General features: G+C 46.8%; 1 protein-coding gene across 4 annotated transcripts in view; it reads left to right on the forward strand.

Annotated features, from left to right (window-relative positions):
* The first annotated feature begins 4,199 nt into the window (after positions 1-4,199).
* rapgef1a (Rap guanine nucleotide exchange factor (GEF) 1a) overlaps positions 4,200-21,524 on the forward strand; it is a 53,346-nt gene continuing 36,021 nt past the window's right edge. For 3 of the 4 annotated variants that reach the window (XM_080852951.1, XM_080852953.1, XM_080852954.1), the window contains exon 1: positions 4,200-4,387. In XM_080852951.1, the coding sequence (XP_080709077.1) occupies positions 4,360-4,387 (28 nt within the window). In that variant the 5' untranslated portion in view covers positions 4,200-4,359. The remainder of the gene's footprint in view (positions 4,388-21,524) is intronic. The other variant, XM_080852952.1, reaches the window with a different exon arrangement.

Consider the following 21,524-nt stretch of genomic DNA (forward strand, 5'->3'; position numbering starts at 1 on the left):
CTACGACACACGCTACCCGCCCTCTCAAAGGCCTGAGCGAGACCTCAGTCGCTACGACACACGCTACCAGCCCTCTCAAAGGCCTGAGCGAGACCTCAGTCGCTACGACACACCCTACCAGCCCTCTCAAAGGCCTGAGCGAGACTTCAGTCGCTACGACACACACTACCCGCCCTCTCAAAGGCCTGAGCGAGACCTCAGTCGCTAGGACTCACGCTATCCGCCCTCTCAAAGGCCTGGTCTCTCTTGCTTGCCACTGGCTCTTTTGAAGATTAATACTGGTCTCTCTTACTTGCTACTGGCCCTATTGAAGATTAATACTGGTCTCTCTAACTTGCCACTCGCTCTTTCGAAGATGAATACTGGTCTCTCTAGCTTGCCACTTGCTCGTTTGAGGATTAATACTGGTCTCTCTTGCTTTCCACTCGCTCGTTTGAAGATTAATACTGGTCTCTCTTGCTTGCTACTGGCTTATTTGAAGATTAATACTGGTCTCTCTAGTTTACCACTCACACTTTTGAAGATTAATACTGGTCTCTCTTGCTTGCCACTGGCTTATTTGAAGATTAATACTGGTTTTGAGGATTAATACTGGTCTCTCTAGCGTGCCCCTCGCTCTATTGAAGATTAATGGTCTCTCTAGTTTACCACTCACACTTTTGAAATTTAATACTGATCTCTCTATTTAGTTTGCCACTGGCCTCTTTTAAAGATGAATACTGGTCTCTCTTTCCATTGGCTCTTTTGCTGTGGTGTTCTCTGAGCTGCATCCTCTTTTGCATGGTCTCCACTTCTGACCTTGCTCTTATTGACAAGTTGCTCTGCAATCTGGCATCTCGACTCCACTGTCATACAGTATTGACTGGGTCAACACCCTGAACCCGGCCGCTCCTCTGGCTCAGTCAGAACGTCCTTGCTAATATATGCATATTAAATCCCCAAAGAAGGCCTCAGCAATCAATGACTTCTCAATCCAGGGACTGCATCTTAACAGGGCTGGTAGTTTTGAATGCTATGTTTCTATTTCTACTCGTGTGTGTGGAGGGCTACATTAAAGTGCCATTAGACATAGTTGGTGTAATACTTATCACCGCTCTTGGCAAGTAAAGACATCAAACCTGATTGTGTTTGATTCTGCTTTTACTGATTCGTCTTTTAATTTTTCCTTCTTTCTTCTTCCTTACTCCTTCTTTACAAAACCTTTACCTTGCTTGTGTATTCCTTCCCAAGGATGGTTAGATATGACCATTGCACTTTAGTTATAAAATGTATTTCGTAGTGTCAAATAGGTTAACTAGTTTTAAACATTTTGAATACAAATTGTATCAGTGGGTAGCAAACAGAGAGATGTAGAATGCATTTGGGAACTAATTATGAACTGAAAAATATGTACATCTGTTAAGCATGGGTTCCAAAACAGTTTGGATGCACCACGTTGTGAGAGGTTAGAAGAGGACCCAAGAGTTTCCACTCACATACAGAATGTGAACTTCCTTTGACATTTAATTCGCTTTTAATGAATTTACATTTAATTCCACCAGGAAGAACATAAATGTGGTATTCTTATTTGATTTGTTTCAGAATCATGTTGGCACACTGCTGCCAGATCAATATCACCGTCTTGCCATCACAAACACAGAAATGTAAAACGTAAGGCATAGTCAGTGTACATACACTCAAGCGTACCAAAACACTGATGGATTAGGAGCGACATCTAGTGGCCATTCTCTGTTACTACAATTTTGGCATGACGACTCCGTTACTCCGTGGTCACGCAGTTGCCTCGATGGACCCGTTTTTCTCCGACGGTTGATGTTGGAAAGCATTTTTTTTTAAGATAACGGCGGACCAAACTCTGTAAATGGTCATATTCGTTCATAAAAGTTTGTTGTTTGACTTTTTTTTGCTTAGATTTTTTACGTGGATGTGCGAGGTGTCTGAGCCAGCTATCTAATGTTGGCATACTACTATAGGTAAACAGCAATGTATTGACGGATTGACGGAGTCGGGCAACATTTGGGAGGTCCACGTCAGGCCACGAAGAGGTGCACGGAGAGGGATTTCGATGTCGGAGAGGGCTCTCCGTGTCTCTGTGTCTCCGTAAATGGTCGACCATTAATTGGGCTCTCAAGATTTCTCTGACATCCTGACACAAAGGCAGTTTCCTGAAAAATAAAACCTTGAATACATTTAACAACATTCTATAATTTAAAAAAAAAAAAAAAAAAAATCATGATTGTCGATGCTTTATGCTATGTAAAGCTGACTAGAAACATTCAGTAATCATTTCAAGTCAACCATTTCGTGACATGTTGAATGGCACAATCAAAGCTGGACCAAATTTCAAACATACATTTACATTTAGTCATTTAGCAGACACTTTTGTCCAAAGCGACATACAAGGGAGAAAACAGTCAAGCTACGAGCAATAGAGACCTAGTGTAACAATAAATACTAGTTTACATAAGGAATAGAAAAAAGAAATACAAAAGAAAAAGAAGTGCAGGAATGTAACTGCTGTGCAAGTTAAGCACTAGTCGAAGTGAGAGTTAGGAAGGGAGGTGCTCTCTGAAGAGTTGGGTCTTCAAAAGCTCCTTGAGGGACGCCCCTGCTTAAGCTTAAGCTGTGAGCAAATGAACATATTATATTAAAAATATATATGTATATTTTAAAATGATTATTATAAAAAAACATAGAACAAATGCTTACATATTATGAGCAACACCTTCTCTGACCTCTCCAAGGTCCAAGATGGCCACCTCAAAGGCTTAATTGACCTGTAGCAGCCAGATGAGAATATTGGGTGATGTAATTCATAAGATACAACTCATTAATTAAATTAAGCTGGTCAAGTGTTCATTGTATATTCAGCTATACAGGTCAAGTTGCTAATATAAGTAGGTGGACCAAAATAACATGAGGCGGGGTCCTGGAGGAAGTACAGTTCAGGATGCGATAAAAGCTGCGAACTACAACCTCGGCCTGCTTGTGTGTGTGTCGCCACCTACAGTATATATGCACGTGTGTGTTGCTGTGTTGTTTGTGCGACAATAAAACAGACTGACTGAAGTCAGCCTTCTTTGTTTTTTTTTCGTTTTAATAAAAAAAAAGAAGTAATAATTTCTTAAATAGAATTACAAATAATAAAACAAAAAATTATTGGTGATAATTGTATTACTAATGTTAACTTTTAATCACTAACCTTTATGTGTGCCTTAACAGTCTTCAAATGCCAAAGTGCAATGTACGCTATATGCTATGCTATAACTGAGCATGAAGAAACTATGTTGTAAATATATCAAATAAGGATATGAGTGTTTGTATCAGAAACTTTTGTTAAATGCATCTATGCTGATGATAAGTAAGCAGGTTTGATGAGTGTCAGTCCATATTCCTCAGTTTACACATACGTAAGTCTGACTGTTCAGTATTGGAACGAGCCCCTCTCACCAGCAGAGTTTTGTTCTCACTAAGGAAAGTCATGAACCATTCTGAGTTAATAAGAGATTCTACATGTTATATCACTTTTTAAAAAAAAATCATATCTGTAAAATCAGTGGATGGCTGAATGCCAAAGGTACTGGCACTGGTAAAAGGCATACAGGTTTGTTTCATTTCGTTCATCAAATTACAGGTGCGCATGACTCAGCCCAGCATCAGCATCAGCATCAGTAATATTCATGCTTCTTATCCATTATCTTTTGAATCACTGCGTCAGTTGCATCTTTCATGCTAAATGCAGCAATTTGGTATCGTTGAGGGCCCAGGAGTCTACTTGTGGTCAACTGCAACAGGCACTGCAATAAATTAGGCCTAATGCTTTAAGAGCTTCAGTGCTACTTCAGCTGTTCAACTTGAATTGGCATTCGAGTGTGACTTGTTTAGGAAAGTTTTTCAAATTATTCCACATCATTAATTTCTTTTTCTATTAATTAATTACTTGTGTAACGTCACGGCTCTGCTGGATGCCACTGTGGTTCAAATCCAAATTGCTATTTTACGCAAACTCTGAGGACCACACTGAATTTCATCACCGCAGGGCATGTTTTCTGCACTCTTGATTTTTGATTCTTCATTCCAACCGCCAGAGGGCAGTGCTGAGAGGCCGTAGGGCTGTGTTGCTGTGAAGCTGCTGAAGGCTGTCGGAGGCTGAGCAGAGAAGCAGTGGTGCCAGGCAGCGGAACTGGGTGAATTTGCAACGTTACAGGAGCCACTTGGTCGCAGGCAAACAGTTTAAGACTCGTCGAGACTCGAGAGCCATTTGTAATAGCCAAGGATGCGGGAATAACGACATATTGGGACCGTTAGGCTTCTTTGGATTAATTTGATTTCATCACGTTGTCCCACATCTGCTTCGAAATGTCGGGAAAGATAGAAAGTAAGCAAGGTAAGCACAGCACTCCAGTTCACGGGACAGGGCTGTTCACGCATACATCACTGCCTGTTAGCTGGTTAGCTGCCCTGCTAACGAACCCGTTAGCTTTCTCTAAAATACCAGTCTGAGTACTGTCTGGGTTGCAGGGCCCCAGCAATGGTCATATTGGAATCACATTTTTGGTGGACAGTGAAGTCAACGAGCACAACCATTTCAAAACTATTGACGTTGCTGTACAAATTGTGCTTTTCTTTTCCGCATGAGATAAATCGCCCGTAGACCACAGTTAAAAGAGACTGAGAGTGGTTTACAGATAGATCTGCGGCCAACTGAAATGCTAACCAGGTAGCCAGTAAGGCTATCATTGAATACTAGCCATATGCTAGAAATGTCTGTTCCTCTTTATTCAAGGAACCTGGCACAAAGCCACTGAACTATTAGCGGCTAGTCGTTTGTACTGGTGCTGCTGGTTATGATCAGGCCAGATGTTTGGCTAAATTCGAGATACGCCATTTTAGTTAGGAGCATGACGGAACGGCTAACGTTTCCCAGCCTGTGTGCTATCAAGCGTAGCTAGTAGACAAATGATTGGCATGCTGTGGGGCGGAGTGGGGCTGCTGTTTGCTAACCTCTGCGCTAAGCCTGGTTAGCAGCCGAGTGTAGCTATAATAGCTAGTTAGCTCACGGCAGCTGTAGTTGCCTTTCAAACTATCTAACGTCAACGGCAGTTGATTTAATTTTTTCATACAACCATAGGCAATTTTATGACGATGAAGTTGTTTATAAGATAGTTATCAGTATCACATTATTCCAGATTGTTAATTGTTACAAACTCAGGCTTCCCACGTATTGTTTAAAATAATAACTACGGAATGCATTTTCAGTGAAGTTAAAGGCTCACGTGACAAGTTATTAACGTTACTTGGTAGGTGAGCAACTAGCTTCTTGTTGACTTAAAACCATCATTTCAATTTAAAGACGTAAATTACAACTTGCTAGCTATGGCTTATTGGCATGTAGGAAATAATTACTGTTATATGATGTGATTTACGCGCGCTGTGTTTGAGAGGACGGGGGGTAGAGTGTCATAGCATCTCAGATCAATTTGAGCGACTTGAACCTTTTTCATTTGGAGGTATTGGATTTGTGCTATGCAACTTTAAATAGTTAGCCAGTTGTATCACTATACATTTTAGATACATGTCGTGATTAAAGCAACAGTGTTTTCCCTCAGACTTTAAACCGCTGCTATCTGTTTAACTTTGGTACATAAATAGGAAGGAACACATTCCCAATGCGTCCTGCGTCATTGGAAGGGATTCTACCATGCACGATTATGGCACATTACCTAATGAAGGAAAGATTTAGCGAGGACTGTTTACACTGCCTAACAAACCACGAAGGTGCTAAGACCCTGTTGAGAGCGAAGCTGGACACAACAAAGCAGCCTTTTCCATTACTGCCTACTATGGAAAGGAAAGGTGGCCAGTCTCCTCATGCACGTCAGTGCTTCTAGGGTTCTGTTTTCCCATCTTGTGTTTTTGAGTGAGGCTGCACACTTCAGGCTGCATATAATAAATGTAAAAAACAGACAGACAGACATGCCTATTCCTGTCTCCCTTATTTAGTAAAGTGCGTTTTACTTGGTCACTCTATTAACTGTGTGTGTGTGTGTGTGTGTGTGTGTGTGTGTGTGTGTGAGTGTGAGAGAGAGAGAGAGAGAGGCAGAGAAAGATTTGTGTTGTTGTTTCTCTTTTTTACTTTGAATGCAATAAACTGATAAAGGTCTGGTTGGTACATGCATGCTTATGATAAAGGCGTTAAGACCTCTATCAGAAGCCTATGTGGAGTGCACTTCAGTAAGTGTAGGGATTTCAGGATGAGGATACTGAAGCTTTCTTTTAGTAAGAGGTCATCCATAGGGTGCTGATAAGCTTCAGACTCAGCAGGAGGAGCTTTTTCTCCTTCTGAAGAGGCTCAAAGAGGCTGGAGTGAGTTTTAAGAGGATGCTGGCTGGATGCTGGTGCTGGCAGAGTTGTGACTGATGAGTAACTATCCTGGTTTAAACTGACTGTTGGATGCAGCCTGGTCTGGTACTCTGTCCTTTGTGAGTGTGAAACCTATGGTAAACAAAAATAAAGAGCTGGTCATTAAAGGGAGAGGAACTAACCTTTCTAAACGAACTTTGTATGTTGTATTTTAAAATTTTAAACTTTTAAACTTTTTGAATGTTCAAACAATTTGTTATGGCAGGGAAAACAAAGCCATTGCCAGCCATTGCAGAAACCAGCCAAACCCAGTCATTGCAGACTCTACTTTGTTTGTTCACAGTCTCGTCCTCGTCATCGTATTGAACGTTGAATCCAAACTGTTGCCACACAGCAGATTTGCTTCTCTTGGTCTAGCTTGCGTTTGGGACTGAGATGATTTAGTCTTTAGTTTCCCCTCTCTTCTTCAGCTCCTGTTGGCATACAGATCACTGATAGGCTCCAGAGATGTTCTGTGGATCTTAATGTACGACGTGCCTGCAGTCAACAGCGCAGCAAGCACGTTTTGAAAATGATAGGAAATTGACAGGCGTACAGGCGGTAATACCTCGGTTCACATGTGCGTATTGAACAGTACGGGGCGTACCGAACGGTTGTGCAACATCCCATGTACCGGTGCATCCCCAAAGGGAACACGCATGTGGAGAAAGAGATCTAAGCCTCATGCGTGTCCTCCTCTCTAACTCACTTTGAGTAGAACCATCAGCTGAGTGAATGGAATGTAGATGTGAACTGTTGAGGGGAATGGAATGGAATGGAATGCTGCATCTGCTGGGCTCGCCACCCTCTCTGAGCATTCTGTACCCAGCGTGCCCGCCCTGCCCAGCTGGCGTGCCGTCTCCTTTGCCTAGCGTCTCGGGCACCCCAGGCAGCCTCTTTTGGCCCGTGCCCCTGCCTTTCCTGATAGACCTGCACTGTGCTGCGCTGCTAAGGGCGATCGAGACCTGAACAGCTACATTGAGGGGCTGGCTGGCCCATGTTCCTCTCCCCTGCTGCCAGCAGCCCAGAGCGCCTGAAGACCACTATCTCCCGCCTGTCTGCTAATCCTCCGTGGTGGCAGGAACCGACGGGACGGCTGGTCTTTTAGACGCGCCGTCTTGCCCTCAATATCAGCTGCTGGTCAAGCTTGTGCCTGTCAGTATGACTGGTCCACCGCTGGTCAAGCTCGTGCCCGTGAATTTGAGCAGGTCGATGACTGGAAGATTGTAAATAGGAGTGAAAGAGTTGTCTGTGCACCACACCTCACTGGGGAAGGCTTCCAGCAGGCCCGTCAGCAGTGGAAACCAGGCGTCAGAGTTTCTCCCAGCATGCCCGTCAGCAGCGGCAGCTGAAGTCACTCTGTGTGTAGGGCGGACTGTGCTGCACTGTACTGCGTGTGTGGCAGCTCTATAATTTGAGCCTCGTCACATGACAGAGGTCAAGGCCTGCTCTCCCACACCTCCCTGCATACTGATAGGCTTGTGTGTGTGTGTGTGTGTGTGTGTGTGTGTGTGTGTGTGTGTGTGTGTGTGTGTGTGTGTGTGTGTGTGTGTGTGTGTGTGTGTGTGCACCAGAACAAGGTGATCTCATCTGGGCCAGGTCTGCTCAGTCTAGTGTGCTTGCACCACCAGTCAGGCCATACTCCACTTGAATGACTCACAGAGACAGTCTTTCTGTGCACATCACTAGAAGTGCTTGATGGATATAATGGTGTACATATGTTTCTATAGCTTCCTGCACCTGTGGTATGAGCCCTGCCGTGCCATATGAGCTTTGTGTTAGTTCATGGACTGGAAAGAGGATTGGCTGCTCGTTCACATTGAGACAAACACGTAGCCAAATGCCTGATTGTCTTTTTTAGTGGTGGTGGTGGTGGTGGTGGTGGTGGTGGTGGTGGTGCCACCAGCAACCAGAGCGAATATGGAACTAAAAGGTCAGGTGATGCATCTGTTTTGCCCTAGATTCTAGTCACTGGTTCAAAACGTGGTGGTCAGGTCAGGGCAAGATGCTTTCTGGGAAGATGTTCTGATCAGAGCCTGCTGTGACCATGTGACATCCTGGCAGTGTTATGTGTGGAGTACTACTGTGGCATCAATCAACATGGCAAAGCAGAGAGTGAGTAAACCACTTCACAAATGTGATTGGTCACAGAGGGTGTGTGTGTGTGTGTGTGTGTGTGTGTGTGTGTGTGTGTGTGTGTGTGTGTGTGTGTGTGTGTGTGTGTGTGTGAGTGTGTGAGTGAGTGGTCACAGAGGGAGAGACACTGAAGCAGCACTCACACTCTCGGCTCTGAGGTTTTGTGCATTTCAGTTCCCAACATACAGAGAGTACAGATGAGAATATAGGGTTTTATGAATCACATTTTAGTCGTTTTGTTTTCAAACTGTAACTTTGACATATCTTGGACCCGTACAGGGCTCAGTACAGGCTGACGGTGCGTAGACTAGGGCAAAAAGAGGTGCTGTTTTGCTGTTATTTTGCTGTTTGTATTTATTGGTCCAAAGCCTTCATTGATAATGAACTGAGTTTTCATTGCACCAGAGCTCTGTGTGTAGGCCAGACACAGCATCTCGTCAGAACCGTCCTGATCCGGACCACAACCGAGCTCTAACTGGCACCCCATGTCTACCACACACACTAAACTTTCCAAAGGGGGCTGACCTACACACTGGGCTGCTGCTGCACCAGAATCAAGGCCAGGTCAGGGCCAGACGTGGGCCCGGCTCACTCTAGAGTCAGTCAGGCGCTGTAGTGCACCTCACTGTCATGTGTGTGTGTGTGCGTTCCAGACTCAGCCTTAGTGAGTGTGAGTGTTTGCATCCTCAGCCCTGACCTGATCCTCAGGGAACATCACAACTGCCTGATTACAGGGCAGGGGAACTTCACACTCGCTCCCCACGAGTTGCTGGAGAAACACACACATCTCCCCACCAGTCGCTGGAGAAACACACACATCTCCCCACCAGTCGCTGGAGAAACACACACATCTCCCCACCAGTCGCTGGAGAAACACACACATCTCCCCACCAGTCGATGGAGAAACACACACATCTCCCCACCAGTCGATGGAGAAACACACACATCTCCCCACCAGTCGATGGAGAAACACACACATCTCCCCACCAGTCGATGGAGAAACACACACATCTCCCCACCAGTCGCTGGAGAAACACACACATCTCCCCACCAGTCGATGGAGAAACACACACATCTCCCCACCAGTCGATGGAGAAACACACACATCTCCCCACCAGTCGATGGAGAAACACACACATCTCCCCACCAGTCGATGGAGAAACACACACATCTCCCCATAATTCGCTGGAGAAACACACACATCTCCCCACCAGTCGCTGGAGAAACACACACATCTCCCCACCAGTCGATGGAGAAACACACACATCTCCCCACCAGTCGCTGGAGAAACACACACATCTCCCCACCAGTCGATGGAGAAACACACACATCTCCCCACCAGTCGATGGAGAAACACACACATCTCCCCACCAGTCGCTGGAGAAACACACACATCTCCCCACCAGTCGATGGAGAAACACACACATCTCCCCACCAGTCGATGGAGAAACACACACATCTCCCCACCAGTCGCTGGAGAAACACACACATTTTGGATGACTGCAGGGCGAGTGCAGGGCAGGATCCCAGCCCTGGTGAGGTCACAGCTTGTTGTTCTTAAGCCTACGTGGAATTTATTTTTAGATCGTTGTAATCTTCATTTTAATGATTTTAATACTGTGGGTATAGTCAAATGAGTGTGTCAGGCAGAGTAATTAAATCCTTTTGGTTTTGGTTTAGAGGGTGTGGGACATGAGGGAGAGCTGTAGCCAGCAGATGTGCATGGTGCAGATGTGCATGGTGCAGATGTGCATGGTGCAGATGTGCATGGTGCAGATGTGCAGGGTGCAGTTGTGCATGGTGCAGCCCCCAGGTCCAAGTCCTGGCTCAGAGTCTGCTGACACGTTACCGCTTCTCATCCTCTCGTGTTTCAGCTGTCGGCTGATGTCCTTGGTCAAGGGCTTTGTTTGAGAGTGTGTGTGTGTGTTAGTGTGTGTGTGTGTGTGTGTGTGTATCTGCCTGTGTGTGTGTGTGTGTACTGTGGCTCTCTTTCCATTGTTCTCACGTGTGACCCAGACAGTCCCTCTGCTCCCAAGCCTTGTGGCTGGGCCTGACTAACTTCCTCCCAGACCTCACTGTCATAGTATTTGGCCAATCCCATGCTGCCATATTCTCAGTGTCATAATATTTGGCCAATCCCATGCTGCCATGATATTCCCAGGGCTGTATGTATATTAAATGCACACCGTTACGTTTCCTCCTCATGTTTCAACAGAATACAAAACAAACAGAATAGATGATTGCCGTTTGGGTAGAGAGCAGAGAGTGTGACAAACTCAGGCATGGTCTTTATTCTGACCATGATTTTGAAGGGCTGCAGCATCATACAATTGCATTGGTACATTTACAGTGCCACACAAGTGAAGGGAATTTTTCTTCCAAAAATGGATGTCCGCTGGAGACAAGTGACCCAAGTTGTTTTTCCTGCTGATTAGCAGTGAATGAAATAATAAGAAGAAGATGCTTGTTGTTGCTGCGTATGTTTCAACCCCTCCCCCAGGTCTTCGCCATCCTCTTGGGTCACGTCTTTCAGGTGTCTGTAAGGAATTGGGCAGGTGTCTTACACATGATGAATTGCCGATCTGTGAGCATCTAGGGAACTGTGGATATGTGGCCTTTAAAAAAAATCCTGGTCGGTGGAAAGCCAGGGCTGAAATGGTGTAGTGTGAACTCAAACAGTGTAACCCATCAAAATGTTTGGCCTTTAAATAGACATGGCATCATCACACCTTGCCATAAAAGGTAACTCTTTATCCTGTCAGTAGGGCTGTTTGTGTGTGTGTGTGTGTGTGTGTGTGTGTGTGTCTGTGTGTGTGTGTGTGTGTGTGTGTGTGCCTGCCAAAAGCCAAACGGACAAAATCATAAAATGAGGAGGATTGTTGCTTATTTACTGCCCAGCCAGATGTTCAGCTATGATCATTAAGGAAAGGAAACCTACAACTCTGAAAATGTCCAAAAGCATTCAGTGGATACAGGGCTTTCTGACCTAGAACTAGATAAAGCTTATGTGTTTATAACTAGATAAAGCAAGCGTGTGTGTGTGTGTGTGTCTGTGTGTGTCTGCTGTGTTGATGTAGCAGGGATGTGGATGTGTGGCCACTTGTGCTGTCAGACCCAGCCAGGCAGAGGGGAATGTTTCCGATGCCTGCAGACTGAGAGCGTTTTTATTTTCTGCCTGAGAGGAGGACTGTGGTGTGTGTGTGTGTGTGTGTGTGTGTGTGTGTGTGTGTGTGTGTGTGTGTGTGTGTGTGTGTGTGTGTGTGTGTGTGTGTGTGTGTGTGTGTGTGTGTGTGTGTGTGTGTGTGTGTGTGTGTGTGTGTGTGTGTGTGTGTGTGTGTGTGTGTGTTTGTATGTGTGTGTGTGTGTTTTTGTATTTTCTGCCTCAGAGGAGGACAAGGCAGGAAGTCGTGTTCTCTCGGGGCGGAATACCAGAAGCTGCCATGACGTCTGCACAACGGCTGGATGTAAAGAGACTGTGTGTGCGTGTGTGTGTGTGTGTGTGAGTGAGAGTGTGTGTGAGAGTGAGAGTGAGAGAGATGGGGGGGGGGGGGGGGCAGGCACTCTAACGCCATTGCTTACTCTACTCTGAGAGCCTGGCCTGGCCAGCATGGGTGTGTGTGTGTGTGTGTGTGTGTGTGTGTGTGTGTGTGTGTGTGTGTGTGTGTGTGTGTGTGTGTGTGTGTGTGTGTGTGTGTGTGTGTGTGTGTGTGTGTGTGTGTGTGTGTGTGTGTGTGTGTGTGTGTGTGTGTGTGTGTGTGTGTGTGTGTGTGTGTGTGTGTGTGTGTGTGTGAGAGAGAGAGAGAGAGAGACACACAGGGAGCAGCTCACTCTGATCTGACAGTTTGGCCAATGTAGACTCAACCATATGTCTGACTGTCTGTCTGTCTGTCCCGTTACCCTCGCTAAGATGAGGTCTTTGCAGTCATGGGAACTTTCTCTCAGTGTAATAACTTAGCTGTTATACTTAATAATGCTGTAATAATGTTAAATCATGATCATGCTTTCTCTCCGTGTAATAACTTAGCTGTAATACTTAATTATGCTGTAATAATGTTAAAGCTCTTTCTGCATCGGTTCACAGTGACCAGGGTAAGAAGCAGCAAGACCTCATTCTAGTTCCAACTTCTATTTTAGAATTGTGTCTTATTCCTGTGAGTGCTGGAGTTGGAGTAATCATGATGAACCCAGCTCTCTAAGGGTTGGATAGCGTTGAGTAAAGTAAGGTGGACTTTGCTCTCCCCTGCCTCTTGTACACACAACCCCACCTCAAACTTTGCACTATAGGGCAGTTGTGTGTGTGTGTGTGTGTGTGTGTGTGTGTGTGTGTGTGTGTGTGTGTGTGTGTGTGTGTGTGTGTGTGTGTGTGTGTGTGTGTGTTGTGACTGGATCCTGTAGAAATAGACGTGCTGTTATGACTGTTGTGACTGTTGAGGCTGTAGAAATAGTCGTGCTGTTGAGGCTGTAGAAATAGTCATGCTGTTATGACTGTTGAGGCTGTAGAAATAGACGTGCTGTTATGACTGTTGAGGCTGTAGAAATAGCCGTGCTGTTATGACTGTTATGACTTGAGGCTGTATAATCTAGCATGTTCTAGAATCTTCCTAACAGTTTGAGTGGCAAGACCCACATCACAGATGGGCCTCCGCCAGCAGCAAAGGATGGTTGAGATGCTGTTGCATTCAAAGTAACACGGTTGGCGTGGGAGCTGCGATGCGACACTCCGGCCAGGTGCAGTCATCTGCAGGTGGAGTTGCAGAGCTCTGAGTCGCAGTCAGCACTCCTGCTGGTGTCCGCATGGAGCAGCACTGGCAGCCAAGGCTCTTCTGCAGCTGGGGTCTTGAGCAAACTAGTGACCCCTCTGAACTAGAGCACTGAGAGTGAGATGCGTCAGGGTCGCTGCTTTACGTACCGGAAGAGAGTGTGTGTGTGTGTGTGTGTTTGTGACCCCAGTCACTAGAGGAGAAGGGTTTTCCCTCAGGAAAGGGCTGTAGAGAGGTGTAGTTCCAAACATCTGCCTTCGTGCATGACGGATGCGGATGGGCGCTCGGGGTTGCTACTAAACCAGACGGCAGACTTGCTGAACCAAACTTCTTTGCCGAGGCAGAATTCTACCCATTTAACCCCTATGCTTTCTGATAGAAAGGTTAAAAAGGTGGCACCCACTGTAACCTCTGAGACGGCAGACATATTGGTGCCACCAGATTCTAAATGAGATCACTTCCTCTTTCCAGCCCCTCAGCCCATTGACCTATGGGTGAAAGCAGTCAGAGTGGACACACACGCAAGACAAAAGCTTACGCTGCCTGTAAAGCTTAGCTTAATAGAACAACAGCAATGTCAGTTTCCTAGTAAAAGGCACTGCTAATATGGAACACGGAACAGGACATGTAACAAGTTTACATATAAAACACGGAATACGATATGCAACAATATTCCATATAAAACACGGAACAGGATACGTAACCATAGAGACTGGTGTCCAGTTCTTTAGCCATGGCTTGTATTTCATACAGTAGTTGAGTTCCGGCTCATTGTGCTGGCCTAGTTGATATGGCACAGACTCATTTCTGCTGTTGTCCAGCTGAAAGGCTGTGTGGAGAACCATGCCCATATCTGGGCCAGACCAGGGCTAGATATGGGCCAAATTCGGCAGCTGCGGGGGAGCTTTTGTGTTGTTGATTATTTTGTTTTACATTTTTTTTAAGCAGAAGAGGAAGTAGAGGGGTTGAGAGGCTCTAAAAGTGTCACATTGAGACAGAGACACCGAGAGTGTGAGTTAGGCCTTTTGCTCCAGTATATATGTGTGTGTGTGTGTGTGTGTGCATGCGTGCGGTATGTGTTAGGGTGAGGCAAATGGCATGTGTCTGTTTGAGAGAGAGAGAGAGAGAGAGTGTGTGTTCTCATATGTATGTGTGTTTTAGGGTGAGGCGCGTGTGACTGCATGTGTTTTGTGTGTGTGTGTGTGTGTGTGTAATAATGTGTGTGTGTGTGTGTGTAATAAAGGCTCGGCTGGCTTCTGTATTCTTGTTCACTGTAGTGTTGACTTTAGCGCCAGCCTCATGTGAGTGTGTTAGCGTAGCTTTGCTCTGCTTTACAGTGCAGGGTTGATAGGGCTCGTTCCCAACCGCAGTTCTCTGAAGCGTCCATCGTTCCAGTCATCAGGCTTAACAAGTCAAATCTGGAGCCAGCCACCAGTCAGCTCACCAGTCTCTCCCTCCCAGCTTATACACACCCCTCTCCTCCTTTCTGCTTACAGAAGATCACCTCAGGGTGTTGGGCTCCCCCAACCAACCACACCCCCACTCCCATGCCTCCTCACAGCAGGGTGACCCCCCCACTCCCTCCACACACACACACACACACACACACACACACACACACACACACACACACACACCACCCTTGCCCAGCATCCTTCCCCACCCTCCTCCAAGGCTCAGACTCCACTCCACTGCACCGCATTCATCTGTTAGTGGGTCACTAGGACCCTCACGCCAAGGAACGAACACAAGAGATAGCAGAAAAAGTGAGAGAGATAGCGGAAGACAGAGATAGCGGAAGACAGAGATAGCGGAAGACAGAGATAGCGGAAGACAGAGATAGCGGGAGAGAGAGATAGCGGGAGAGAGAGAGAGAGAGATGGCGGGAGAGAGAGAGAGATGGCGGGAGAGAGAGAGAGATGGCGGGAGAGAGATAGCGGGAGAGAGAGGCGTCACTTCGCTTGAAGCCCGTATCAGATCTTCACAAAAGCTAAGCCAGCCTCAGCCCAGTTTCTTTTATCTGTAATCAGAGGGCCAAACCCAAGACTCCATGTTAATCCCCCAGTGTGGTGAGGAGCCATAAAACACATCTGGTGAACGCTAAAACACTCTACTGTATGGAGTCACAGCAATTAAGCACAGCCCCCTGCATGTGGTGTGAAGTAATAGACTGTCGTAATAAACTGTGTTATATGCAGTAGGTCATAAAAGGGTGTAAGTAGTAACAGATGCTATTCTCCAGGTTATATACATGTGAGTGCAACTGTTCTTCTCCAGGTTATATACTACATGTGAGTGCAACTGTCTTTCTCCATTTTATATACATGTGAGTGCAATAAGACACAGACACTCTGAGACACAGACACTCTGGCAAACAGAACCTCTGGCCCACAGACACTCTGAGACACACACACTCTGAGACACAGACACTCTGGCCCACAGACACTCTGAGACACACACACTCAGGCCCACAGACACTCAGGCCCACAGACACTCTGGCACACAGACACTCTGGCACACAGACACTCAGGCACACAGACACTCTGAGACACAGACACTCTGAGACACAGACACTCTGGCCCACAGACACTCTGAGACACAGACACTCTGGCAAACAGAACCTCTGGCCCACAGACACTCTGAGACACACACACTCTGAGACACAGACACTCTGAGACACAGACACTCTGAGACACAGACACTCTGAGACACAGACACTCTGAGACACAGACACTCTGAGACACAGACACTCTGGCCCACAGACACTCTGAGACACAGACACTCAGGCCCACAGACACTCTGAGACACAGACACTCTGAGACACAGACACTCTGGCCCACAGACACTTTGAGACACAGACACTCTGAGACACAGACACTCTGGCCCACACACACTCTGAGACACAGACACTCTGGCACACAGACACTCTGGCACACAGACACTCAGGCACACAGACACTCTTGAGACACAGACACTCTGAGACACAGACACTCTGAGACACAGACACTCTGAGACACAGACACTCTGAGACACAGACACTCTGAGACACAGACACTCTGAGACACAGACACTCTGGCAAACAGACACTCTGGCCCACAGACACTCTGGCACACAGACACTCTGGCCCACAGACACTCTGGCCCACAGACACTCTGAGACACACACACTCTGAGACACACACACTCTGAGACACAGACACTCTGAGACACAGACACTCTGAGACACAGACACTCTGGCACACAGACACTCTGGCACACAGACACTCTGTTGCAAGTTGTCTAGCAGCGTAGACATAGAGTTCGACGTCCATTGCAATGTGCAACTATTCGAAAAACATGCCGACATCAATAAAAGGAATTGATAACCTTGGAGGCGTTCAAGTCCACTGAATCGCACAATTTGGAACCAGTATTCTCAACTGGAGCCGGCTGTCGAGTCTCATTCCTCGTAGGAGAACAGTGGAGCGTGTATCAGACCACACAGTGAGCACTGCACTTCTGCTTTTAAGGTCATTGTCTACTGGAAGTGGCTGCTCTGACAACCAAGGCCATTCATGCACTTCCCCGTCTGAGGACAGGCTCAGATTGTTTCTCATTCACACCATACAGCTCAGATGTGTGTCAGCCTGCAGGACTGGAGGGGAGGGGAGGGGAGGGGAGGAGAGAAAAGGATGCAGAGGAGTGAAGTAGAGGAGTGAAGTAGAGGACAAAGAGGAGAGCTGAAGAGAGTAAATGCTGGGGCAGATGAGAAAGGAGATGAGGAGATAAAGGAGAGGAGAGGAGGAGAAGAGAGGAGTGGAGGAAAAGAAAAGTGAATATTTCAGTTGGAGAGGAGAGGAGAGGAGAGGAGAGGAGAGGAGAGAGGCTGGCAGTGTGTCCTCTCCAGCATGGCCCCAGCTCTGTGGGAGAGTGTTGGCAGCCTCAGCAGCCCTCCTCAGAGATGGTGAGACGCATCCACTGCTGCCCCACATCAACACACACACATCCAGATTCCCACATCAACACATACACACACATCCAGATTCCCACATCAACCCACACACTTCATCCAGATTCCCACTTTCCCACATACTCCACTCAAATTCCCACTTTCTCAGACACTCTATCCCGATTCGCACTTTCCCACACACTCTATCCCGATTCCCACTTTCCCAGGCACTCCATTCAGCTTCCCACTTTTCCAGAACTCACACCCTCTCTACCAACAACCCACACACTCCATCCAGATTCCCACTTTTCCAGAACTCACACCCTCTCTGCCAGGAACAGAAGACCCGTGATGTGGGCTGTGGTTGGTTGGCCAAGAGATGTCCTGTAGCGACGCTCCCTCAACACCACTAAATGAGAGTCTGAAATTATGAGGTTGGACTTGACCGCTCTGCGATTCTATAACTTTTGCCATTTTTTTCTAGCCCCTACCCCGTCTTCTGCAAGAAGCTTTTGCAATTGAAAATAAGAAGTTCTCAATGACTTGCCAGGTTAATAATAACACTCAATACATGTGTACAACACTTTCCAACAACATCTTGGTGTACACCCGCATGTTTTTGTGAATAAGTGGTATGAACTTTATAATGCTACGGTGTATATCATCCGAGTATAGAGATCAGTGCGTCTCTGCTGCAGTGTCTGCGGAGCTGCCCTCCGCGTCCCCTCAACGATGGGGATGCGTGCATGACCAGCATGACTCTGCAGAGCTGCCCTTGGCGATCCCCCTCTGAGCACTCGACTGGAGGCAGCGTGCTTCTGCATCGCTGCCCTCTGCGTCCCCTCGACGACCTCTGAGCGCTCGGTTGGAGGCAGCATGAATCTGCAGGATTCTCTCGGAAGCAGCAGTAGTCAGGCCACAGCTGAAACTGTTAGGGGCAGCAGGTTCATGGCTGTGTTGCCTTCTGCCCGCTTCACTCTGGCTGAGTTGCGTGTGCGTTGGGCCTTATTCCCGTTTCACTCTGGCTGTGTTGCGTGTGTGCGTTGGGTCTTCTGGCTGTGTTGTGTGCGTTGGGTCTTCTGGCTGTGTTGTGTGCGTTGGGTCTTCTGGCTGTGTTGTGTGCGTTGGGTCTTCTGGCTGTGTTGCGTGTGTGCATTGCAGCTGCATTATCATGCGCTGTCTGTTTTTTTTCGTAGATTTTTTAAACATGGGCGCCAACATGAAAATCAACAAGCTACACACACGCACAACACAGCCGGTGTGCATAAGGCCTTAATCCTGCTGGGCGTCAGGAAGTAGAAAAACGTATTCCTGCAGGTTTTATTTACGCGTCGTGCAGCTGAGTTATCACCTCTGTGGAATGTGAGGTCACTGGTCTGGCAGTCTCATAGTCTGGGTCACCTGAACTCTGACCTCTGATGTTCGGGCCTTTTCCTGTTGGCTGTGTGTTTTAAGGAGCCCGTTCCTCCAGCGTCCAGCGCAGAGGCTTAACTGGTGCAGCCTGCTGCCAGACTCCTCTCCACTGTAGGATATGAAGTCATAGTCTATGACACTTGAGTTTTGACCTTTGGCAGATATCTTCTTGCTGACATCAATTAATTATGTCAGAGAGATGAGAGATTAGTGTAGGGCGGTTGCTGGTTCTGTGTGTGTGTGTGTGTGTGTGTGTGTGTGTGTGTGTGTGTGTGTGTGTGTGTGTGTGTGTGTGTGTGTGTGTGTGTGTGTTTAAGCCCACACAACTGCCTACGAGTATGCTTGGAAGTTCCGTAAAAAGCTACAGGTTCAGCAATGACTCACAGGTAGCCTAGTTCCTCTCCTTATCTTCACCAGGCAGAAAAGTCTGACGTTAAAGTAAAAGCAGGGCGTAGTTTGGGGAAATCCCCTCTAAAGTGTGGGCGCTGCCAGGTAGTGGAGAGGATTTCTGGTATTATTGGTGTACCCTTCCTTTCTTTCTGGGGGGGCTCCAGAATGACACTCACTCTCTGTGTGTGTGTGTGTGTGCGTGTGCGTGTGCGTGTGCGTGTGCGTGTGCGTGTCCGTGTCCGTGTCCGTGTCCGTGTCCGTGTCCGTGTCCGTGTCCGTGTCCGTGTCCGTGTCCGTGTCCGTGTCCGTGTCCGTGTCCGTGTCCGTGTCCGTGTCCGTGTGTCTGCCTGTGTGTGCATGTCTGGGTATGTCTGCGTGCATGTGTGCGTGTCTCTGTGTTTGTGTGTGCGTGTCTCTGTGTTTGTGTGTGTGTGACTCAGTGTGCGTGTGTGTGTGACTCTGTGTGCGTGTCGTGTGTGTGACCACTGTGAGTGTGTGTTTGTGGGACCGAGGCTGCATGGAGGTGTCACTGAGGGTCTGGTCCTTCCTCTGCATTTCTGAGGAGGCTCTGGTTATGCCTTGAAAGGCTAAAGTGTGGTCTTGAGATGAGTCGAGTGCTGGTGCATTTTAACACGTGTGTGTGTGTGTGGTGTTTCAGTGGTGAGTCACTAGTAGTTTCACTCTGTCTCAGTCTGTGTAGTCTACGCCAGTGTTTCTCAACTTGTGAGTTGCAAAATCATTCCGAGTGGGGTGACAGTGTCGTTTTTTTCAGAATTGTACTGGCTTCTGTAGAAAGAATACGAACTGTAGCTTTGATTCTGAAATGGAACAGGCTGACCCTTCATGGTTCTCATGCCTCAGTCACAAAGGGAAAAGGGAGCTCTCTGAGAGAGAAGATTCTGTGTGAGTTATAGGTGAGATAGATAGATAGAGAGATAGATAGAGAGATAGATAGAGAGATAGATAGAGAGATAGAGAGATAGATAGATAGATAGATAGAGAGATAGAGAGATAGATAGAGAGATAGATAGAGAGATAGATAGAGAGAGATATGGAGATAGATAGAGAGAGATATGGAGATGGATAGTTAGATAATGAGATAGATGAGATAGATGAGATAGTTAGATAGTGAGATAGAAAGATAGTGAGATAGAAAGATAGATAGATAATGAGATAGATGAGATTTAAATAGATAGATAGGTGAGATAGATGAGATGGATAGATAGATGCATGGCCTGCTATATGAGTCTGAAGTGTGGGCTGGAGTAGTGCTGAGTGGGGAGAGCTTCAGCTTACTAACTGTCTACAGGGATGCCATTGTGTTAGAAGTTATCATTCTGTTACAAAAGGAGAAATTTACTGAAAAATGACTGTATATTGCTGAGTAATGTATTTTCTTGTCATTTGTGGGAACCACTGGTCAGTTGGGACCCACTGCTCTAGGCTACATAATTGCGGCAGTTCATATCAAACCATCTTCCATACACAAACTGTTCTCCACCATCTATCCCCCTTACACACACACACACACACACACACACACACACACACACACACACACACACACACACACACACACACACACACACACACACACAGGCAGGCACAAGATGTCAGTTTGGTTGGGATGAGAGCCATCAGATGTACCCTGAGTGTGTGTGAGGGAACAGACGTCAGATCAGCAGCTGTAACACTCATGTGTGTGTTTTAGCAGTGAGATGACACAGACCATGACGGATGTTGTCCACTCCGAGTTTTACATCTCTGGCAGCCCCCAGCATTTCACAGCTGATTGCAAAGACATATTACGAAGCAGTAAGCCCCAGACAGCCCATGGTCACCCGTCACTCAATCAGGCAGCGTCTGTTCATCACCAAACAGGACACAGACAGACGGCCAAGCTCATAGTTAGAAACACACCGGAAAGACATGATGGTGGCCAACGTAGCTGTAACAGATAAACACTGATGTCTGTCTGTCTGTCTGTCTGTCTGTCTGTCTGTCTGTCTGTCTGTCTGTCTGTCTGTCTGTCTGTCTGTTGTCTGTATGTATGTCTGTCTGTCTGTCTGTCTGTCTGTCTGTTGTCTGTCTGTCTGTCTGTCTGTCTGTCTGTCTGTCTGTCTGTCTGTCTGTCTGTCTGTCTGTCTGTCTGTCTGTCTGTTGTCTGTATGTCTATGCCTACAGGTTTGCTCTGTCCTTATGTCCCTGTTCTCTCCTCTCTCCTCTCTCGGTTCTCTTTTGTTGTCTTGGTTCGCTGTCCTTTGCTGTGCAGATGGTTCAGGAGCTAGCCTAGCCTAGCTGTGCTAATAAATACTCTGTAGAGGGTTCAGGAGATAGCCTAGCTGTGCTAATAGATTAGCTGCAGTGGTATGCAAAGGTACAACATGACAACATGAGAAATGAATACAAATAAAATGGGACTGCAGTGGTGCATGAAATCCTTGAACTAGGTGTTGCCAAAAGGGTGGGAGTCCTTGCTGTAGTTTAAGTGTCCTT

The sequence above is a fragment of the Sprattus sprattus genome (genome assembly GCF_963457725.1).
Source record: "Sprattus sprattus genome assembly, chromosome: 15".
NCBI lineage: Eukaryota > Metazoa > Chordata > Actinopteri > Clupeiformes > Clupeidae > Sprattus > Sprattus sprattus.